Genomic DNA, 22,334 nt, shown 5'->3' with positions numbered 1-22,334 from the left:
TTTGGAGAAAGGAAAGTGAGTATGTCACTCCTCAGTGGACACCTACACTTGTAAGAGGTGCGTATGTCATCGGTTCGAATCATTATCGTAAATTATATCCTCCAATTTGACTAGCAGATGGATGCTAAATGGAAAGCGAAATGGTGTAACGAAACCACCTTGAACGCTGCACAAAGTCGGGTTGCATCACAAAATTGATACGAAATCACGCGCGTATTTTCTCTAAATTTCGGTGACGACGACGCCGACGGCTTGCCGACCCGAACGACCTGTATCTGCTTCGCGTATAATATAGCATTAAACAGATTCCGCCGGGGTGGCGCAGTGGTTACGGCGCTCGACTACTTTGCCCAAGGATGCGGGATCGAATCCCGGCCCCGGCGCCCGCTTTTCGATGGAGGCGACAAGCAAAGCACCCGTGTGCTGTGCGATGTCAGTGCACGTTAAAGAACCCCAGGTGGTCGAAATTTCCGGAGTCCTCCACTACGGCGTCTCTCATAGCCTGAGTCGCTTTGGGACGTTAAACCCCACAAACCAACCAAAGAGAACTACATTGGGTGGTATTTTAGAACGGTTCTGTATTTGTTTTCGACTAGGATCAAAAATAAGAAGGTGGCATTCCAAAACTGCAAAAAAGAACAATAACCACTCCATCCATGCATTCTTAAAACTTTGAGCAGTCCAGCCCCAGTGGTTTTAATTTGAAATCAGGTTTAGAATCTCTGCCCTTCCACACGGCTTTATCGTCGCCGAACGCGACTACGGTTTGCATGCGCCCGTAAGGCAATACTTAGTCCGTTCACGACAGAGCTTGTTTTAAAATCAATTTCTCATGTGACATCTGCGGTGTCGTCTTCGCTTACCATGGTTGTAAAAAAGGATCTTCTTACTGTCCCAGCCTGCATTATTTGTCGCTGTTTTTGTTTTGCCCCGGGGTGTTAAGCCTTCGAGAAATGCGCTAAATTCCGTTAATCCGGAAACACGAGCTTCTATATGGACGAGATGATTTTACCTGTAGCGTGGAGCGGTACAAGTACTCTACACGATCCAGTTGTACAATGTCGCAGGCAGTATTCTCCTTCGAGATCCGCCGGATTTGTGGCATTGCGCTGCTGCTCTCAAAGCCGCGGTTTCGATTGCTGTTGCCACTGACGAAATCACGCGTTCATTAATTTGGTGCTCCAGTGTTGAGTTGAATAATTAAACAAAAATGCTACCTAAGAATTAATGTAGCAAGCTGAGTTAATGATGTAGTTGCTTCATCTGAGCGTTATGTACTGGAACATTGTTTGTACGTAACTCTGTACGTGATTCCTTACTCATTTGCTGTTTTTCGCTGTTAGCACTCATCTAATATTGCCTTTTTATTGGGCTGACGTCATTCTCATACGTGCTTTGCTCCTAAACCACGCATACTGCTCCATGTTTACGTACCTCTTACGCATTTTGTTCTGTTTGTAATGCTCATATCTGTTTTTCTCCTGTTTCTTCCCTTTAAGGTTTCTCTTCTCGCACATAGCAATCAAAGCATTAAAAAAAAAGAAAAGAAAAAAATTAACGGGCTGCGTTTCTTGACATACTTGTGAAACAGCTCTGTAATGTGTTGAAAGTTACTTTTATAAACATATTGATAGTGATGGCCTGAGCTTCTCACGCACCAAAAGTTTGCTTCTAATCTTGGTACTGCGCTCATAATGAGTGTTTATACCAATGGGACGCGTTTTTGAAAATAAATAGCAAACGCCTGCCAAGGATGACTCGGCTGATGTATTGATTGTCATAGTGCAGTTGCACAAAGAACGAAAAAATTAGCTTCAAAACTCCTCTTCCAGAATTTGCCTGAAATTTTTGAGTACGAGGCGTGAAAAACCCTGATTGAACTGAACACGTTCCTTGGTATCAATTATCGTTTCACATAGTTCTCCTTTCATTTCTTTCAGCTCAATGAACTGCAGACATAGGATGGCTAAAATTATAAGGTGGAAGACTTTAGCCAGTTTTAACTGTAGCAGAATAATTTTTTTCTGAAGTTTGTTACAGATAACCTTGGGCTCCGAAAATAGCCACGTGAAGTAGTCATCCATTTGTCCTCTTTAGCAGCTTCTCATTGAAATGGCAGTCACACAGGTAACGTTCACGACGCGCGCTTTTAATGCCTGCGTAGATTAGAGCCGCAGTTTGCGGGCTGTTGTCATTATGTAATTAGGCCGGCGGAAATTATTTTCCTGAATTTATGTAATGAATGAGATGAAAGCACATATTATTCTAAAGTTTTCTTTATTCGGCAGCCCACGTTACCGCATTTAGATGCCATCTTCCCCTCGCATATCTGAGCAAATGAAGACATATGATGAGATGCTTGCGCGCTCATATGCAATTACCATACCGTCTGCTCCGTCGAGCGTACATGCCTGCAAAAATAAATTGAGAAGGTAAAAAAAAAAAAGAAAGCCTACGAGAGTGGAAACGTGCTCTTGGAAAGCTCAATAAAGCGCCCGTGGGAATATTTCCGTCGGGCAGAGAATTCGTGGCGAAAATGCCGATTCGACATTCTGGATATCCGAAGCACGGCAAAAGAAACAATGAATTCCTACGTACTTCTTCCCGTCTTTTCCGATACGGGCGCAGGTGGCGGAGATCCGGCACTACGCCGTCAGCGATTTTCTGAGCTACTGACTTCGCCCTGACGGAATCGATAGGATCGGCGCTTATCCTCTTCACAACCTCCAAACGAATACAGGAGGATAAAAGTAAAGAAAGACGATCTGAGCTCATTTTTTGTTATTGGGTATTTAGGTTTTGGGATAACCTACGTTGAAGATAACTTTCTTCGCAACAGTGACCGAACGACTGCGGAACATCAACCCTTACAAAATGTTTTTAGATAGTCTGTAGACTGTCTATAAACTTCTGTCAATAAGGTCTATGGACTGTTCACGGTTGATGGCCTGACTATTCTTAGACACTTTCTATAGACTGTTCACGCTTTTGTTAATAAGATCTATAGTCTGCTATGGTTTATGCCCTGACTATTCTTATACGCTTTGTATATACTGTGTTTAGACAAATTTAAGATTTTTTGTAAACAGTTTATAGACAGCTTAAAAAATGTAATATGAAACTGTTCTAAACTTCAATATATGGATAATTTATAGATTGCCAATAAACAAGGTGACTATAAACTTTCGTCTATCGGTTGTCTACAGACTAAAGCAATAGGTCTAGTGGATGGCAATAATGTCTATAAAATGTCTGTTAAAAGTTTATATACACCATTTTTATAAGGAATTGACCCATCGAAGTGATAGTACGCTATTCGTCTTGTGAGGGAGCACCTGTGATGGGTAGAGAATCGCCAGGTGCAATAAAGGTTGTACAGTGCGCATCTTCCTTCAGTAAACGAGAAAAACAGAGAATAGTTTCCGCCCGAGGCATATTTCCTATACCCACGAATATTTTGCTCCATTTTAAATCAGCGTGGTTACTTGAGGGCTTAACAGCGTATTAGGGCCGAGGTGAGCTGCACAAAAAAATATAGCACAAGAGGAATAAAAAGTGGTACGGGTGCATGTTATTGATTTGTCTGTACAAGAGACAAAAATGGCCCGAGAAATTATAGCCGCAGAAAGTAACTGCTTCAAATCGGGCGCTTGAATGGCACTGGGCCAAAAGGGAAAAAAAAAAGGAATTCGCATATTTTAACAAAGGAAATGCGAGAAAATTTCCCCTAATGGACCCCTTGCAAAAATCGTTAAGTAGGCTTTTCCACGCTGCTTCTTTCCCCAAACAAGGCGTCACTGGCTGCCAGAAAAACGGCGATATAGACCTGAAATCGCATATTGCTTCTACACAGATGCATTTAGTGGTAATAGGGCAGTTATGCGAATATGTTCTGATGCATAAATCATATGAATTATGGCCATAATACAATGTTTCAATACATTGCAGTTCTGCCATTAGTGGGGAATGCAGCATAGAGGTGAAGCCGACTTAACATTTATGAAAGGGGTCAATTCACCTTGATTCTGCCGCTATTTTCTTTAATTTATTTCCGGCGCTAGTACGCCTTCGAAAGTAAAGGTGGGCCATCGAAAACACTGTAAGCACGTGAAACCGCTACGAACGCGTGCTCCAACACGACATCATTAAGAATTAGGATTAGGCGCGTTCCAAAAGGATGACAAGGTGCAACTTTGGAAGATGCTTTTTATGGTCATCTCTTGAGGATTCTTTGCATTCATAATCGGAAAGACTTTAACGCTCGCGAGGTGTCATTTATGAAAATGTTGCATTCTTTTGTGCGCTTTACTAAAATTATAGCCAATGTTTAGACGCTGTTTAAATTGCCGTCGCACTATTTGCGAGCTAACCAGTACATAAGAAAACGCTCTACTGGTGGACTTCTCCTCTGACCTCCGTTCAGGTCGCGGGGGAAGGGGGGGGGGGAGGGAGATTAGAGGGTGTCTGTTACTGTAGCAGTTTAAAAAATAATCCTACTGAAAAACCAAAAGTTCTACGTGGCAATAACCTCATAAAATCTCATCTAATCGCATAGACTCTCCTACGGTTCACATCATTATCATAAAATATCGTGCATAATTTATGATAATGTGCAAGAAGCTATGAGAAATTATGCAGTTTTATGCGACTTGTATGTGATTTCTTATGTGAATTGAGTGAGATTGTGTGAGAAAATTTGAAGTTATTGCGCCTCATACAACTTTTTCAGTAGGGAAGCGCTGCTCTTTTATTCGCTCATTCGGTACCACGTGGCCTGAATGACGTCATCTCTCAACTTGACAAATATAAGAATTACATCACGGAGAAGCCGTGCATTTTTGGATGACGACCACTTTAGTGTCATCGCTTAAACGCAAAATTATAATTGGGTTTGGCGAAAGGGATCCGACCGAAAGTGTCGCAGTTCCCTGTGGGAACGTCGGTGTGGACTTGATCGAATGAAATACCGAAAAAAACAAAAAAAACAATTAACGCACCTATAGTGGATGGCGCCGAAGAAAGTTCGGCTACCTGAGGTTCTTCTTGAAGATGATTGGCACGACAAAGGGCATCAGTACGTATGAATCTTGCATTTCGCCTTCCTCCGCGGTCCAAATTTGATTCTGAATTTGATCTGAGGGCCCAACAGTCAAGATCAATAACCTCTGAGCAGCAGGTGTGGGTTGGCAAACATCAAAGGGTTGGAGCCGAGTGGCATTTAGTAAGAAGGGAGAGCGACAGCAGCACTTCAAAAGATGATACATTATGGAAGCAAAGGGGCTTGCAGACTTTGTAAGTGGAAATATATACGTTAACCCACGCGTGTAAAATTGACAAAAGAAATGCAGACAATTTGGCTGAGTTGAGTAAATGCGAAGCATGTGCAAAACAATGCCGCGCTTCATTTCGCCTTCGGTCTTGAGACTGGTTTCAAGGTCAGGCTTCAGAGAAAAATCGAAATCGACGACTGAGGACATCAATGTAGCGCACCAATAAATATTTAGACCACTTAGCCACTTAGCACACCTTGAGGAGTCAGTGCGATTACGTTGTGTTCTCTAATCATGCTGTGCGATGTCAGTGCACGTTAAAGAACCCCAGGTGGTCGAAATTTCCGGAGTCCTCCACTACGGCGTCTCGCATAGCCTGGGTCGCTTTGGGACGTTAAACTCCACAAAACCAAACCGAAACCAAATCATTGTGATCGGATGGAAGTTGATGAAGACGACATGCATTGCACAGCAAGTGAGTCAGTGGCAGATAACCACGAAGGGTGATAGGCTGCGGCGATAGCTGAAGGCTTGGATGCAGCGAGGCAGGCAATATGCTAAACAACGCGTTCTGCTTAACAACTTAAGCTTTTAAACATAACAAATGTTCTGCTAAAAATCTACCTGCACTTCCAAAGAAAATGTTCGAGGTTTCATTTCAACTAAATGCATAAGTATAGCGGCCGACAAAAAGCAATACTACGGTGGAAAGCTTCCACCTTCATTTCATCGCCATCCGAGAAATTCTGGAGGCTGATTACACCCACCTGTTGAACGAATGAAGTGTTTCAAATGAATGGTTTTAATGTGAAGACTGTTACCAAATTTCAAATGATTTTAATTCTTTTTTTCAAATCTGTGTTCTAAAATGAGAATGGCATTCTACTGAACTTCCATGAATCATATTCACCAATACAAGACATTGATATCAATGACCAAGGCATACTCAATTTGCGTTTAAAACTAAATGTTAACAAATAACCCTGGTCTGATTGCATTCCTAATGAATTCTTGAAAACTTCGAAGCATTTTTATGTTTTCTTCTTTAAATCTATGAGTAGCAGTCAGATTACTAGCGACTGGAGAACAGCGGAAATCAAGCCTCTTTATCAGAGTAGTAACAAATATCAGATTGCAAGCTACCGCTCTATCTCATTAACATCAACATCCTCTAAGCTTCTTGAGAATACAATACACAAGTATATCTCCGAGTTTATTGCTAGTTTCTTAGTTCATTATTCTATCGAGAGCTGAACACGATTTCAGAAAAGGCTTCTCCACACCCAGATAGTTAGCCATTACCGTTCATGACTTCGCAGCTTCAACCAAGTCTCGTAAAGAAATCGATACAATCTTTATGAACTTTAGAAAAGTTCTTGATGTTTCACATACGAAGCTTCTGTTTTAACTTAGATATTAGGAAGCACGCACCTCGTCAATTGTGTTTCTGCTTATTTTTCTGATAGACAAAAGTATGTTTGTTTCAAAGGTCACAGTTCTCCTAAGGCTTCATTTGACTCTGGCCCAAGGCTTTGCTATTGGACCTCTTTTTTTTTTGTATTAATGACATTGTAAATAACATTGATGTTAAGATTAACCGGCACACCGATGACTGCGTCATCGATTATGAAATAAACAGCGCTAATGGTCAACCACAGTTAAATGAGGCTTTTCATTAATTATGCGACATGTATTGCAAATAAAAAATTATTTTTTTTTTCTAAGATAAGCATTAAAACTATCCGCACCTGTTGTTCGGTTGCTTGCTTATAAAATCATTATCATTTTAACCATAGAATACGTCTCATTTATCTGGTACACCTGTACTCAAAAACATCTCAATCGGATTGAAAATTTACAGAAACCGACGGTGAGTTTTATCGATAACGACTTTAGGGGCATGTTAATGACATCATTTTTACCCCAAGCTAAATTTCCTGCTCTAACCGAACGTAACATAGCATTGCGCCTAAAATTTTTATTTCAGGTAACAACAGGTCGTTATAAGGTAGACGTTTCATATGTAATTTATTTTTCTACATGATATGCCACAAGACAAAGGTACGCCCTAACAATAGCTCCTTATTCCATTCGCAATAACTGCTTCAAATATTATTTCTTCCCTAGGACTATTACTGAATGGAATAAGCTAGACAATGGGAATGTTTTACTGCCTTCTCTGAATGTGTTTGCTCACGCCCTGATCTGTTAGCGTTGCATAAGCGTGGTAATGCTGCTGCTTGCTATGGTGTATGTTGTTTCCCTTGTTGCTTTTTATTGAACGTGTTATCCTTGCTGTATTGTTGCCTATAATGCTATGTATCATATCATATCCCATCCTTTTTTGCCTCCACCCTGCGTCCTGTGCCTGCTGCGGTTTTATTTTCCTTATTTGTCTCGTCCTCTCCCCTCGCCCTTTATTTCTCGTGGAGTGTCTCAAATAGGCAAAAGTAAAGTATCTGCTCTTACTTTCTTTTTTCGTGTCAGAGGCGGCTTCCTGCTGTTGCTCTTCGTAACGCCCTTAATCGAGCGGCCACAGCAGGGTCCCTCGTCACGGATATTTTTACGACGACACGCAACATCAGCAGCAGCGTTATACGCTTTGCACAAACACAGCCTTTGTTGGACGGCCTCTCTTTCCCCGCGCGTTGGCTTGTTTGCGCAATGTAAGCTGCGGCCGCAGTCGAGTTCTCTCGATTTTTCTTTCTTTTTTTCCCCCCTTCGTACCCCCTTCTCTGCAATGCACCACATATGGAGTGCCTCTTCGGACACCGCACAGCTTTCTCGTGTCGACCCTCTCTAGCCATGCAGCGAGTGGAGCTAATGGTCTTCCCTAATTAATCCTGCATGCCATCAGGAGTGTCGTGTAAAACGTCGTTTACATTTCTTTTATTTTTTTGTGACTCGCTCTGAGGGCACTTACAAACGGCCGACACAGGCATAACGTGAGCAGAAAGGCATATGGGCAGCACAAGAGAGGGATAGAGCGGCTGACCAATGGTTTGTCGTCGTCAAGGCCGCCACGCAAGCGGCTGAGCTTTCGACTAGACTCAGCGCTGGAAAGGGCAGGTCGTGGACGAAAAGCTTCGGGAGAAGGTGTCATCCAACCTAGTTTAAATGCCTAATTTGTTTTCCATCAATCCCATCATATGCATTACTTCGAACTTGAGAATCTCATTCATCTAACCGTAATAAAAGTGCGAAGAAGCAGGAAGCGCAGGAGCGTCTTGTTCAATTAAACTTTGCACCGACGCATGAAGTTTGGGAATCGTCACGGTCGCTTCCGCGGAGGCTTTGACAGCGGAAAGCTCGATGGTAATTGCCTTTTCCGTTGGTGGCCCGCCTGTGCCTCTAGTCCTGCTGTGTTAATTCAAGATTACGCTTACTGCTTTCATCAAACATCGCCGCGTTCGGAAGACTGCTTCCTTTCATGTTCTGCCGGCAAGAAAAAAAAAAAAAATCAAATATGCAGTCACCGCGTTGAAATGCAAGAGCGAAAGATGTTATTCATTGCAATCTCATTTCGCAAAGATCAATACCGTGGTTCGTTTCCCACCACCCGCATGTGTCTACGACCAATCGTTCGCTAGATACGAGCCAACTGCAAACACGAATTTTGGCCATTTTGGACCCCCAAAGGTCGATGGTCGACAAAATAAGAGTAGATTTAGAATTGCAGTCTTACGCATACGAGCCCAAATAATCATTAGACACCACTCCGGTCTCTCTATCACAATACATAGGGGCACAATTTTAGCGTACTGACATATATTTATTTATTTATTTATTTATTTATTTATTTATTTATTTATTTATTTATTTATTTGTTTATTTATTTATTTCAAATACTTTCCAGGCCCGAAGACATTACAGAAAGGAGTGGTACAGACAAAAACAAAATATACAGTGCATAGCTATACAATAATGAAGTTATATGATGGCGGAAAATACAGTTTTCTTGAAATTTGCAACATCAGTAATGGCAGCGATGGAGGGAGGAAGGTCGTTCCAGTCAACGCTAGTTTTAGTTATAATAATATATATTAATGTATAAGTTTGAGCGCATCACCAAATAGCGTTCGATTGAAGAGCATTATCGGTCCAAAGCGGTTCTCCACTGACTGGTAGGGACATTTGAATGTCAATTCTAGGCTCTGAATTCGGGCATCAACATGTTGAGCACGTAACGACGATTCCTTTAGTACCAACCGCGTCCTCCTGCTGCTACTGGGTCGCCAGTCATACCCGTGACGGTGACTTAGTGTTTAAGGCGCTTGGCTACTGAATCGGAGTAACCGGGTTTGATCCTTACGGCGGTGGTCGCGTTTCGATGGAGCCGAAACGCAAAGGCATCCGTATGTTGTACGATGTCAGTTCCCAATAAAGATGCCCAAGTGGTCGAAATAATTATGGAGCCCACCACTACGGCACCTCTTTCTCTTTTTATGACTCCATCTCCCTCCCTTCCCTTACGGCGCGGGTCAGGTGTCCATAGAACAAGTGTGATAGGATATGCGTCTTTAATATAAGCCAATTTAATAGCATGGAACCAAAGAAACTAGGACCGACATGGAAGAGGAAATAAAGACAATGAATTGTACGTGCTTTTTATGGGAAACGGATAATAGCGCAGCAGAAGAAGGTTAAAAGTAAAGTGCGCTGCCGTTGGCCTTGCGCCCAAGGTTAGCCATTGTAGCGTTGGTGTCTCGTAAGAGGCGCCACCGCTCAATGCCACCAGGCCTAGTTACGTTACAAGCTGCTCGTGCCTGTAATATATACACGGCAAAGCAATGGCCGTGTTACACGGCCTCCCTGGCGTGCCGCCGCGCTCGGAATAAGTGTTCGCATTTTGAGACGACGAACAGCAACGACATTTTTTTGGAGATCAGGTGGTGCCACGTGCTCTTCTCAGATACGATGGCTCTGAACGGAACATCTCGTTTATGGGTTTTTGCTGAAAAGAATGCTTCCAAATGTAATTGCTTGCATTGTTTCGCTTGTTCACGTATCCTTTCAAGCCCAAGATCAAGCAGCGACATTTTTTTTTCTTTCTTTCTTTCTTACTTTCTTTCTTTCTCTTTCTTTCTTTCTTTCTTTCTTTCTTTCTTTCTTTCTTTCTTTCTTTCTTTCTTTCTTTCTTTCTTTCTTTCTTTCTTTCTTTCTTTCTTTCTTTCTTTCTTTCTTTCTTTCTTTCTTTCTTTCTTTCTTTCTTTCTTTCTTTCTTTCTTAAGATAGAACAAACGACTTAATGAATCCTGAACTTCCCATGAGATCACATTCACATGCACTCACAGAGGAAGTAAGAGCGAGGCTGGCACACTGTGAGAGAGGTTTTATTTTCACGACTGCGCTCGCCACGCCATAACTCGCACTTGCGTGCGCGGTAATTTCATTGCCAAGCGTACAGCCCCAACGAGGAGGAAGAGGACGCAGGAAACGTATGCTCATGGTCATTGTTCTCAGGCCCAGGGTTTTCTTCTCTCCTTTCCTTCGGTAACGGACACAAGACACCACAGCAACACTGGAATCATGATAGATGGAGATGACGATGAGGATGAATGCTCCTCCGGCGATTCATAAGTCATACTTTCTGCTTTGTCTTTGTCAGTACGGGTGTATCGCCTCATTTAGTCACTTCCCTAGGATGTGGGGCACATGGTGGAAAAACCTCTGGGTTTCAATTATTTCTCCCCCTCCCCCCTCCCTTCCTCTTGTTGGTGCGCTCTAGGCTTCTGCACGAGCATAAAATCACTCCTTTCTGCAAAATATCGGGTCTCACTTTAGTCACGCTTAATTTTTGAGAAACAAGGGATATTTTTAGCGCTGTTCACGGAGCGAAGCAACATGCTTCAGACGCTGCACACAGACCGCACACGATGCCATTTACGAGTGAGTTGTGTGTTATTTTGTTTTACTGATGGTAGTGCCTATACTGAAATCGAGGCACAGTTTTAAACTGTAGTAGAGAGAGCAATGTCAGGAGCTCAACATACGCGACATTTTCTTTGTTCTCAACGCCCTGCATACGGGTTAGGAAAAGAAAGCGAGGAAGAACTCTATAAAATTTCCTCCTGCTTGTTATAGGATTAAGAAAACAAGATAGATGGATTTATTGAAAGGAAAAGCAAATCTTGCTCTGCATTTTGTTTGGTTCGTTCTTACTTACGACACTCTTTGCCTTAGAGGTGATTCTTATCATGTATCAAGCCATAGCACTGCGCAGGAATAAAAAGAATAAAAAAAAAAAGAGTTTTACTAATGCCTTCGGCGCACTTACAAAACGATTTCTGGTGCACTTATTGATGCAAACAATGAAAAATATAAGGGCACGCGAACATTTTTAATGAAGTTTAAAAGCTCATTATGGCCGTTGGATTCAAAAGAAATGGTGCGAATAACTTTCGAAGAGTGGCATTTGAGTGGTATCAAAATAAGGCATATCCATTTTTTTTAAAACAATTTACTTCTTAGAACTTATATACAAGATATCTCTGACATACTTCAAATTAAATACGCACGGAGAAATAAATATTGATACGCATTTTTAATGCGGTAAGACAAGAGAACCGGAGACAGGATTAAAAAAAAAAACAGAATAGGCTGCTGCATGTGTATGTATAACAGATAAAGACCATTCGTATGACTTGAGGTCTGAAATATTTGGTTAGAGATACAAAGCAAAAGTTGTTTTTGAAACGGGGAAAAAAAAAGCCGCCGACGATTACGTTATTTCCTAATGCAAAATTTCAGCGCAGCTTATCAGCTATTTCAGCTTTTCGATAGATTGAGGTATGCTTTTCGGCTCGGGCGGTGCCCATATCAAGATACGCCGCCATCGATCCGGAACTCTGAGTGCCGCCGCACCGGGGTGGCATTGGAGAAGGAGACCGGGAGATCACGGGAGGCAGCGCGTGGGGTCATAAAAACGTTGCGCGGCAAAGAGATAGCAGCGACTGACTGATGCCGCTGACGCCGCCAGCGAGTCAAGTCAACTTAGATCTGCGTTTCGGCTTGGGATGCACGCACCGTGATCCGGTGATGCCGAGCCGGCGCTTCAACCGGAGAACACCGTCGTCGCCACACAGAAAAAGGAGGGAGGAGGGGGGGGGTGGGGGGGGGGGGGGGGGCTACACGCAGCGGCGAACAGAGGCGACAGGAGCGCGCGCAGCAATCGCACGGAGGAAGAGAGAGAGGGGGAGGGTACACGCAGAGGCGAACGGTGGCGGCTAGAGCGCGCTGCCTAGGCTGCGGAGATGGTTACGAGGGACAAGACCGACGGTGACGCGAACGCAAGGACGGGCGCCATAGAGCTGCGCTTTAAAAAGGAACCTAGTCATGGTGTTGTCAGATGAAGCTCAGATCAAGAATTTTTCCATGTCTCTAAGCGATCTTCACCTTCACAAGTTCACCTTCATGTTCACCTTCAGCGATCTTCACCTTCACCTTCACAAGTGCTGGGGCGCACAGGCTGAAGCTGTCCGCAACTCTTGGTTACATAAGACGTTTGAGTTTATTCGATACAAGAAATCTAATTTTAAATACAGTCACCGTAGTTACGAAATTAACAAATTTACAAATATGCTAGAACAATGCATACCGTTGTCCACATACCCTATCTTCCAATGCGATACTCTAAAGAATAATATTACAATTAATAGATGACGAATAAAATGACGCGAATTATGTGTGTCATCTGCGGACCCAGAGGGGATCACTTTTAAGTTCGCATTGGAGTTCTTGTAGCATACTTAAGGGTCCTGACCTTCAAAGGAGGGGGGAGCGAGATTATCTTAACTTCTAAGAATTTGGAAAGCTCAGTATGCTTCACGAAGTATGCAAGGCATGTCTTCTTCAGCTCAGCTCAAAATACGGCAACTGAAAACCTTGCGTGACCATATTTAGGCTCAGATTTACAGCCAATTATCTACTACGCGTCTTAATAACCAGGCCAGAGGCAAGATTAGGCTCAGTTGTGTACACCGGATCCAGCGAAGGACCTCAGGTGTTTCAGTGAGCCCCTCTCCGCAGGACGTTTCGGAGCACAGACACAAACACAGACACAAAGAGAGAAAAAATTCCTGTCCGAATTTTGTTCAGTCTGTCGGGCGAGGGAAACGTCGACACCTCAACGAATGCTTTTCACACCGCACGTCTCTACGAGATGCTAGTCCGGTGCCTCCACAGGTGACATGGGTTCAACATAGGCCAGATCATCACGGCTTCAGGCGCCAGTTACAGATGCGAAGAAGCTGGCTGATGATGATAAATGTGCGCAGGGTTCTTGTTGTCAGGTAGGCGTGAAAAATAAGGAAACACAGAAGAGGCCACTCTCGGGAAATGTTTCGTGCACAGCTCAAAGGCAAGGCAGGAAAAGGGGACGTGTTATAGAGTCGCTTAGCCGCCGCCGGCCAGGCATGATGGCTTGCAAAGAGACACGTAAGGTTTTGTTCTTAGTTGGCGTTTTATGCCGAAAAGTTTGTTTGCAACAAACTGCGAAGGCATCCTTAGCACGATGATGCCGGAGTATCGAGCGCTGCAGTACTATTCTTGAGTCTGCCTCTTGTTAGCTTTATGTCGCAACGAGACTTTTCCAGTCCAAAAGAGGACAGCCGAGATTGTGTAGTAGTTGCCCCACCTTATTCAAGAGCACAAATTCGGCCTCGTGATACGGGCAACGTTCACATCGATTTCTGGTCTCCGTTCTGATTGCAAATCAGGTATTCCTTTTTTTTTTTTTTTGCAAGGGGAGAAAATCAATTGCGAGATAAAACCTCTCATCTTCCGTCATCGTGAACTTTTCATCCTGTTAACAAAAATACTGCGCGCAGATCACTGCGTGATAACTTCCTTTATCGCCAGAAGCTGCTTAGTACTGCGTGCGATGATCAGCCCTTGATTTCAATAAGCCCAATTGCGGATATCTGCAGGCCTCTCAATTTTTCTCCTTTTTTCCCTGCAAAATACACAATTCCGCCTGTTTCTAAACTAAATGCAAGATCACTCTGTTCTGCTTACTAGTGGTCACAAAACTTCCAGTGCATCGTATCTTCTCTCTGGTAAATCCACCAGAGGCTATAGTAGCGTGCGCTTTCGTCAAGTGTTTCCTTTTCAGAAGTGCATTAGACCTCTTGTTTCTTGCAACGAGTCTGGCTTTGGACTCTCCCCCTCTTTTTCCTGCTCCTGAAGGGTTAATATTGTTTAACCTGTGGTGTTTTCAAGTCTCCAGCTTTCGTAATAACGATGAAAAGCATATTCGATAACTCTTCAGACGGTATACTCTCGCCATTGGGCATTGGCAGCGAGTATGCTGCGTGAGAGTTCCTTCTGGTAAACGCGCCGGGTTTCATTTGGCAATGTTCCGAGTATACGGCCAGGCATATTCCAAGATTCTGCCTGTCATTCTGGGGCCCCTTTGATTCGGGAAGCGGGTCATCTCGCCGGGGCAGTAGCCGCTGTTTGGCGGAGCTCTAGTGACACCGCTTCTAAAGCAGGGCTCCGTCCAAGGTGTCCAAGTCTTTGTTCCTCTTCGGCGTGTCTCGAAGAACGTCGGTTCGGATGGCCACATTATCCGTTTGTGGCGGACGTGGCGATGGCTCCCGGCGCAGCGCCGCAGCTGGTCCATCGTATGCAGCGGATTCCCGGCTGCGGAGGCTGGCGTCACGTGACGTACGTGGCCGAGCGCCCCAAGCTGAGGCTGGTGGTGCGTGTGCGGCTCAGCCGCAGAGTGGTGCCCCGCTGCGGTGGGCCGCGCTGCCGGACGCAGCCCAGGAGGGCGTCCCGGAAGGAAACCCTGAAGGAACGGGACATGAAGCCGTACACGAGCGGATTGACGCAGCTGTTGAGGTAGGAGAGCAGGTGGAAGCAGGTGCGCAATGGTTTCAGGTAGGAGTAGTTGAGCGCGGAGACGCTGCCGAACGCCGTCAGCACGTTCAGGATCAGGATGGGCGCCCAGCAGAGCACGAACAGGGACACCACCAGGATCAGCATCTTGATCACCTGTGAAGGCGGAGGAGGGGGGCAGAGATGTAAATCAATCAATCAATCAATCAATCAATCAATCAATCAATCAATCAATCAATCAATCAATCAATCAATCAATCAATCAATCAATCAATCAATCAATCAATCAATCAATCAATCAATCATAATCGCATAGAACCCCACCGTGGTGGTGCAGTGGTTAAGGCGCATGACTAGTGCGCCCGAAGATAAGGGATCGAATCCCGGCCGCGGCGGCTGCTTTTCGTTGGAAGCAGGAAGCAAGGCGCCCGTGTGCTGTGCGATGTCAGTGCGCGTTAAAGAATCCCATGTGATCTAAATTTCCGGAGCCCTCCACTACAGCGTCTCTCATAGCCTGAGTCGCTTTGGGAAGTTAAACCCTACGAACCAAACCAAACCAAATCGAAGAGAGCCGCATAAACGCCGATATATGTGAGCATCTTCCGGTATGCATGGAGGAGCAGGTCAAGACTATCAAGGCAGAAGCATTGAATAAGGACGAAGAAATGGGAAAAGACAGGATGAAAGCTAAACATAAACTTAACTTTTTTTCCTCTTCAGTTAATGCTCAGCGTTCGTCCTGTCTTCTATCGGTTCGTCTCTGTTCCTTGCGCTAGTGTTTATAATTACTCAGTTCAAGGCCCCAACGAATGCTCTGGTAGCAGTGTTCTTTCTCGCATGCACTAAAGCTCAAGTGTGCCGCAGAGAACCCGGCAATTACAAGAATAGCCGGAAGACGTGTACAACTTTCTTCAGCACTGACGGCGTGTGCAGTTCTCGGCTCAATGCCGATTTTTGAAATAGCGTAATCTTACAATAGTAAAGCACGCCGACCCCGCAGCTACATCCTTTTGACCTCCTCCTGAGCCGCAAATGCTTAACACAGACCGGAGCCTCGTTGTATAGCAGTTACAGTAAATTCACCGATCGCTGTGCGTTGAGTAACAAAGATCTCCTGTGGCATTGAGAGTACATGTACCCTACATTTGCAGGAAGGTACGAAAACTGATTCGAAACAGGAACTGCGTCATTCTGCGCGAACAATAGCACTGTCGAAATCGGGATATGTGGGGCATCCCTGTGATTTACCACCTTCAAGGTTGTTGTTTTTTTTTTCTTCTTTTTTTTTTCTACGGGGCGCTCAAACGAATGCGGACAATCCTGTTGATGTGTATTGCCCAACCACAATAACCTCTCATCCATGAAAATGCTATCCCAGCTATACGCTACCTAGATAACCGCCATTCTCGCAGGCCGTTTGCCAGAGTGCGAGCACCACTTCGCTATTATCAGATCGCCGCGCCGCAGACGTGAACCTGCCGCTGCGATGATGGCGTCCAACCGCGATTATGCAGAATGCGACATGACATGCTTACCTTCTATACCGGATATCAAGTGCTACGTCCGACCTGATGTTATTTTCTAATGGAGAATTGCAGGTTTCCTTGCTCATCTAGCCGAGAAGCGTGTATAAAATGGGCACTTTGCATTACGATATCGTGGATACCCTACTGGACTTCCCGATACCGCGACGTATATTGTGGTGTTCTGTCGCGGACTTTCTCCCGATCACCAATCGGAATACGACATATATTTTTGCATAGCAATGACCAATCTTGTTATACAGGGTGGTCGTACAAGAACGTCCCCGTACAAGAACGTATTTGTCTCCCTAATTACTTCTACGGCCGTTACGTTTAAAACATCTACTTACTGCCCAGCTTATTTTATTGCCAGGTGGTTGTGCATTTATCACCAATCTAATAGCTTGCGACTTAGACACAGTTTACTTTTCTGACGTCGGGCGCCGCCACTATCCGTAAACACCCGAATTTCGCTCTCGCCTCGAGCTTGGAGCCGACTAGGCTACTCGGTTAGTTTCGACAGAACGGCACATACTTGTTTGACTGTGTCTTCATCGGCTCTGGACGGCTTGCCCAGGAACCTCTTGTCGCCGTTTACACCAAAGCCTGGTTTTCCGGGCGTCTTCTCAAGCATCTCCGTGCAGGCCCTGTGCGAGACAAGAGTGACGTCGCTAAAGTAGTGACTGCGTTCAGTAGCACGGAATGAGAATTTTAACGCAGAAAGGCAGCACAAGAGGGAACGAAGTGTATAGGATAGAGCGTTACATCGTGCCTGCGAACGCCGTTTCTTCCTGTGCTGCATTTCTCGGCTGAAAACCAAATACAGTAATGCACAAGCTAGCCAGAAATAGCGTCCTCACGGAAGTCCTGATCAATTCACTTCTTTGTTTTTCATGTACAAATGGAGAGGTATGAGGGGAAAAAAATGCCAAAAACTGTGGCTTTGCATTCCGATTGGTCAGGGCCCCTACAGAGTTTCACATGAAAGAAAAACTGAACGAAACATATCAATATACAGCTGATTCTGGTCGGGCCACAGATATCGCGAGTCCTCAGCAGCCTGAGAATCGAAAGAAGGAACTTACGTGCCGGACGTGAGGTGCGCCCTCTCCCGCACCACCATCCACAGCTGGGCGCATATCTTGGCGTAGGCGTAACCCATGACCAGCGTGGGTATGCAGAGCACCAGGATGAGCATGTAGATCTCGAAGGAGCGCCACGCGCTGGGGCTCGCCTCGTCCCGCATGCACCAGTAGGCACGCCGCCGCAGACCCATCTCCACGTGCACCTGTGACAAGGGCAGAGCACGGAGTAAGCATGCCACAATGAAAACACCACATTGAATAACTCACTGTCGGTGGGCGGCCAGCAAATACAGGAAAAAAATGTATAAGATGCATTATGAAATACATATGAAAGGAGCCGATATTCACTGGCGCACACAAAAAAAGCATAGAAATTTTAATAGCAAAGTCTTTTACTACTCGCCTCCGTCGCTTCTTCGCCTTGTCCGCGTGTTTGTTCTTGAACTAAGGAGAAATCACATAGCATCTATGATGTTGCTCAGCCGCTGCCGAAAACGAGGTAACCGCGCGCTCACCTCTGCCTAGCCACGTGACAACCATGTGACGTAACAGTTCTTTGTGCACTGTTCAGGGTTCTGTCATAGCATATCAATTCTCATTTAGCATTCATCTTTCAGAGAAGTCGGAGGCTGATCTGAGATAAGTATTTGAACCGAGGACATACGTGCCTCTAGTTCTTTGCCTTCAAAAAGTAGGTGATCCACCGAGAAATGAGACCAATACCACGCCTTCCTTCTCCCCAAAACCAACTTAACAGAAAAAAAAAAAACATATAAAGGTATTTGCAGAATGAAAAGACGGTGTTAAAAGCTTTATCGCGGCTACGCTTAAGGCGAAGCTTGAGCATCCTTCTAAATTTTCTTTAACATGCGCTGACATTTCACATCACACGGGAGCTTTTGCATTTCGGCTTCAACGAAATTGGGTCTCAGCGGCGACTGGAATTCCTGATCCACTAAAGCAACAGTGATGGTTAGGAAGAGAAAGGTATCGATGCCGGCCGATCGTGGAAATCATTCGCTCTTAATTATATTCTGCAATTTAGAAAATGAATAAAGAAACCAGAAATTCCAGTGCGTTCGCTTATGTTGTGTTCATGCTGAGCTGTAGTTGCAGTTGCACAATTACGTGACCAGCGAAAACGTCAGCACTCGGCTCATGGCGACTGATCCGACTGTCAATTACAGCGATAAGGTTTCGTCGTGCGTTTCTAGAGCACTGATTACAGACAGAAATGCGATAGGTATGTCACAGGTTATGCCGTTTTCGCCGGGCTCGGCCGGCCTTTCGACTCAATCGCATTATTTGGGGCCAACCTCCTTTCTCTCTTCAACGTCTGCGCCAAATGAGCTTTAGCAGGCTGTCTGACGACGAATCTCGCTGATAGGATACAGGTAATGTGATGGGACGGAGCCAATTCCAACGGCGCGCTCCAGAATTCCGAGCCGGAAGCCCCCGCTTCGTCTTATACTTATATATGCTAATGGCAGCAGCAGGGAAGGTTACGTCTCCACCTCCTGCTGGTTGCGAAATTACAGCACTGGAACGAAAAAGTAGCCAACTAATGCAATCTAAGAAATATGTTATAAAACACAGCGCAAGAAATGTTAATCGGAACAGCAAACTGCACAAGCATCATGAAAAAAAAAAAACAGCGTGATAATTGAAGGGAATCGGCGATAACCACGTGCAAATTTGATAAATAATGTCATGATGAGTAGTGGCTGAACAATGACTCACGAAGAGTTAGCAGAACGAATCAAATATACAGAAATCACTGACGATGCTGTCTCTGAATTCAGCAGAAAAGATGCTTCGCAGTTGCTCATTGGAACTTAGTGCCAGATAAGCGTATATCAGATGGTAGATGTATATATCATCCCGGCAGCGGATTAACGTGCTAGAAGAGGTGGCGGGGTTGGAGGGGGGGGGGGTATAACCTGGTTAAGTTTGTTAACTTAAAAATTCACGTGGTGTTCATTCAACAGAAATCCATCGCAGGATGGAATCCATTAGACAGCGAATGAGGTAAAAACAACAGCGCTTGGTTGCGTATGATGCGTAGTGTGCAAATCTCTTGAAAGGCGTTTGTGAGGATGCCACAGGAAATAAGGAATGGCGGATGCAGAAAAAAAAAAAAAATCACAGATCATGCCTGAGATTCATGCAACTTATATGCGTGAGGCTTATTTTTCTACAGTATGCTACGTGATTGTGTTATCGTTTGCATGTTAATTATAAAATTGAGAGACATGGCTTTGTAGTCAAGGAAGCGGACACATTTCTAACACCTTTGATTTCTCCTTAGGTTGCACAAAGCGAGGTGTATGCAGAACTTTCGCGACGACTTAAGCTCATCTGGATTTTCAGGGATTTCTAGAGATATGTGCAATTTAATAATAATAATAATAATGATAATAATAATAATAATAATAATAATAATAATAATAATAATAATAATAATAATAATAATAATAATAATAATAATAATAATAATAATAATAATAATAATAATAATAATAATAATAATAATAATAATAATTGGTTTACAGGAAAGACGCAGTATCTGTCAAGCTTCTTAAGAGAAAGATGTGCCGTAATGCAGAACTATGAGGAAATTTCTACTGCCAGGAGATCTTTAACGTGCACTCACATCGCACAGCAGACGATTTGCTTCTCCATTTCGCCTCCATCAAAACGCAGCAGTCGACGGACGGTTTAGAGCCGGGTACTCCGGTACAGTAGGCGGGCATCTTAACCACCGCATCCCTGCGGCGGGGTGCCACTTAAGCTCCGCCTTTTAAGGTTTTTACCCAGCAGTAGTGATGGTTGCTATCTGCAGCTATTCTCGCAAATGCCGGTAGCGTCCATACTACTCGAAATAACCCCTTGCTTTATGCCTCAATTTTTTAATGCATACACACATGCATGCACTCGTAAGCTACCCTATGAGGTGAGAAACCGTCAGACAAAGACATTAACCAAGCCGTAAGAGCGTGCCTGCATGGCTCAGGAGCAGCGAGTCTGACTCAGGGTGCAGGTTACTGATGGATTTGATTCTCTTCTCACCCTCCCATCTCAAAGGTGAAGTCCGAGTTGGTAGCGCCTGCCAACTCATGACGTCATGTGACCCCATGAAGTCCCACAGCACGTCGACCAATCAGTGCCAGGCCATGCCACTTGCCAGCAAACCTTGCCACGCATGCTCGTGAATTTTTGAGGTGGCGAGGTTTCGAAAAGTTGACGCAGCAGACTCCGAAACCACTGGACACAGTCTTTTTGAAGCAAAAGCTATTCACTATGCCTGGTAGTTCGAGCAGTCGGGTATGCGCGGTTTTCACCTTGAGGGGAAATTAGAGGTCAAACTTTAGTGTCAAGCCTGAAGGTCGCCATGTGTGTGAGGTGTAGCGCCCTCTTGAGTGGCATCGGGAACCAGGATATCACGCGCCGCACGGAAAATAAAATAAAGACGACGCCTGGTTGTGGCTCGTGCAGCCACGGCAGGCACTCTTAATCTGGTGCCAATCAACAGCAGTCTTGTTCCTTCACTCTTGAGGCGTTAGGCCTTCAAAGGCATAGTCACGTAGACCACCAAGTGGCCAATGACCACGGCCAAGGTCAAGGTCAATGTCACGTGAGGTGCCGTCGGGTATGCACGGTTTTCACCTTGAGGAAGATTGACAGGTCAAACTTCTTTGTTAAGCTTGATGGTTGCCATGTGACTTTGGGGCAGTCACGTAGATCACCAAGTGGCCCGCGGCCACAGTCAAGGTCAAGGTAATGTGACCCGGTGGTCGCTATGTGACTTTGGGGCAGTCACGTAGGCCACCAGTGGCCCGTGACCACTGGCAAGGTCAAGGTTACGTGAGGTGACGTCAGTGCAACATGGAAGTAGAGGGCACTAGAGGGGCGATACGTGTACAAATTGCAGCCGTTACAACACTGCTCGAGATGGAGGAGGACAAACACCTTGCTATAGTAGCGCGTCAGAATGTGAAGAAGGTACATCGGATCGAGTCCCTAAAAAGGTGGCGTGCCGAAGAAACCGACGAAGAACGTTTTTTTTGGAGAAACGCACATGTGTTTAATCCAATCTTGGCAATGAGCGTACATGAAGCTTTCGCTTTCTATCAGGGTCAACCAAAGTTAATTCATCAGCTATTTTTCTGACATGGGCGTACTGAATGGATGGATGGAATATAGGAGCGTTCTTTTTGAAACGGGGTGGTAGCAGTTGCTATCATACTCATTTTTTTCCTTATATCTTAATTATTGTTTCAGATCAGTTAACTATAGCATCATTCTATTTACTGAATTTGTGTTTCTACATTACTGTCATTATGCTACTTTTCTGCTTTTGAGCCACCAATCTTCCAATCGTTTTTGCTAGCTTCCACCGCAGTTTATTCACCCGGCCACTGGTATCTCTAAACCCCAGGGCTTCAGGAAGAGTGACTGTGCCCGCATCGACTTCTGGATGGATACCATCACATTCGAGTACTCACGCGATAAAAAAGCGCCATCCGTGCAGCTAGAAAGACGGAAAAGACGGCCGATAGAAAGATGACCCTGAGCTGCTGCTCCACACTCAAAGACCACGCACTAGCTTTCTGGCA

The 22,334-nt window shown here is 44.7% G+C and overlaps 1 protein-coding gene across 3 annotated transcripts in view; it reads right to left on the bottom strand.

Annotated features, from left to right (window-relative positions):
- Positions 1 to 14,381: 14,381 nt before the first annotated feature.
- LOC146182187 (QRFP-like peptide receptor) overlaps positions 14,382 to 22,334 on the bottom strand; it is a 192,570-nt gene continuing 184,617 nt past the window's right edge. For all 3 annotated transcript variants that reach the window (XM_084577206.1, XM_084577208.1, XM_084577207.1), the window contains 3 exons: positions 17,719 to 17,921; positions 17,169 to 17,280; positions 14,382 to 15,266 (listed from right to left, as the gene is read on the bottom strand). In XM_084577206.1, coding sequence (XP_084433332.1) covers positions 14,928 to 15,266; positions 17,169 to 17,280; positions 17,719 to 17,921 — 654 coding nt within the window. In that variant the 3' untranslated portion in view covers positions 14,382 to 14,927. The remainder of the gene's footprint in view (positions 15,267 to 17,168; positions 17,281 to 17,718; positions 17,922 to 22,334) is intronic.

The sequence above is a fragment of the Amblyomma maculatum genome, chromosome 8 (genome assembly GCF_055883805.1).
Source record: "Amblyomma maculatum isolate TAMU_Amacu chromosome 8, ASM5588380v1, whole genome shotgun sequence".
Classification (NCBI taxonomy): Eukaryota; Metazoa; Arthropoda; class Arachnida; order Ixodida; family Ixodidae; genus Amblyomma; species Amblyomma maculatum.
Note: the sequence above shows the minus strand (reverse complement) of the source record. Positions and strands in the feature narration are given on the sequence as shown.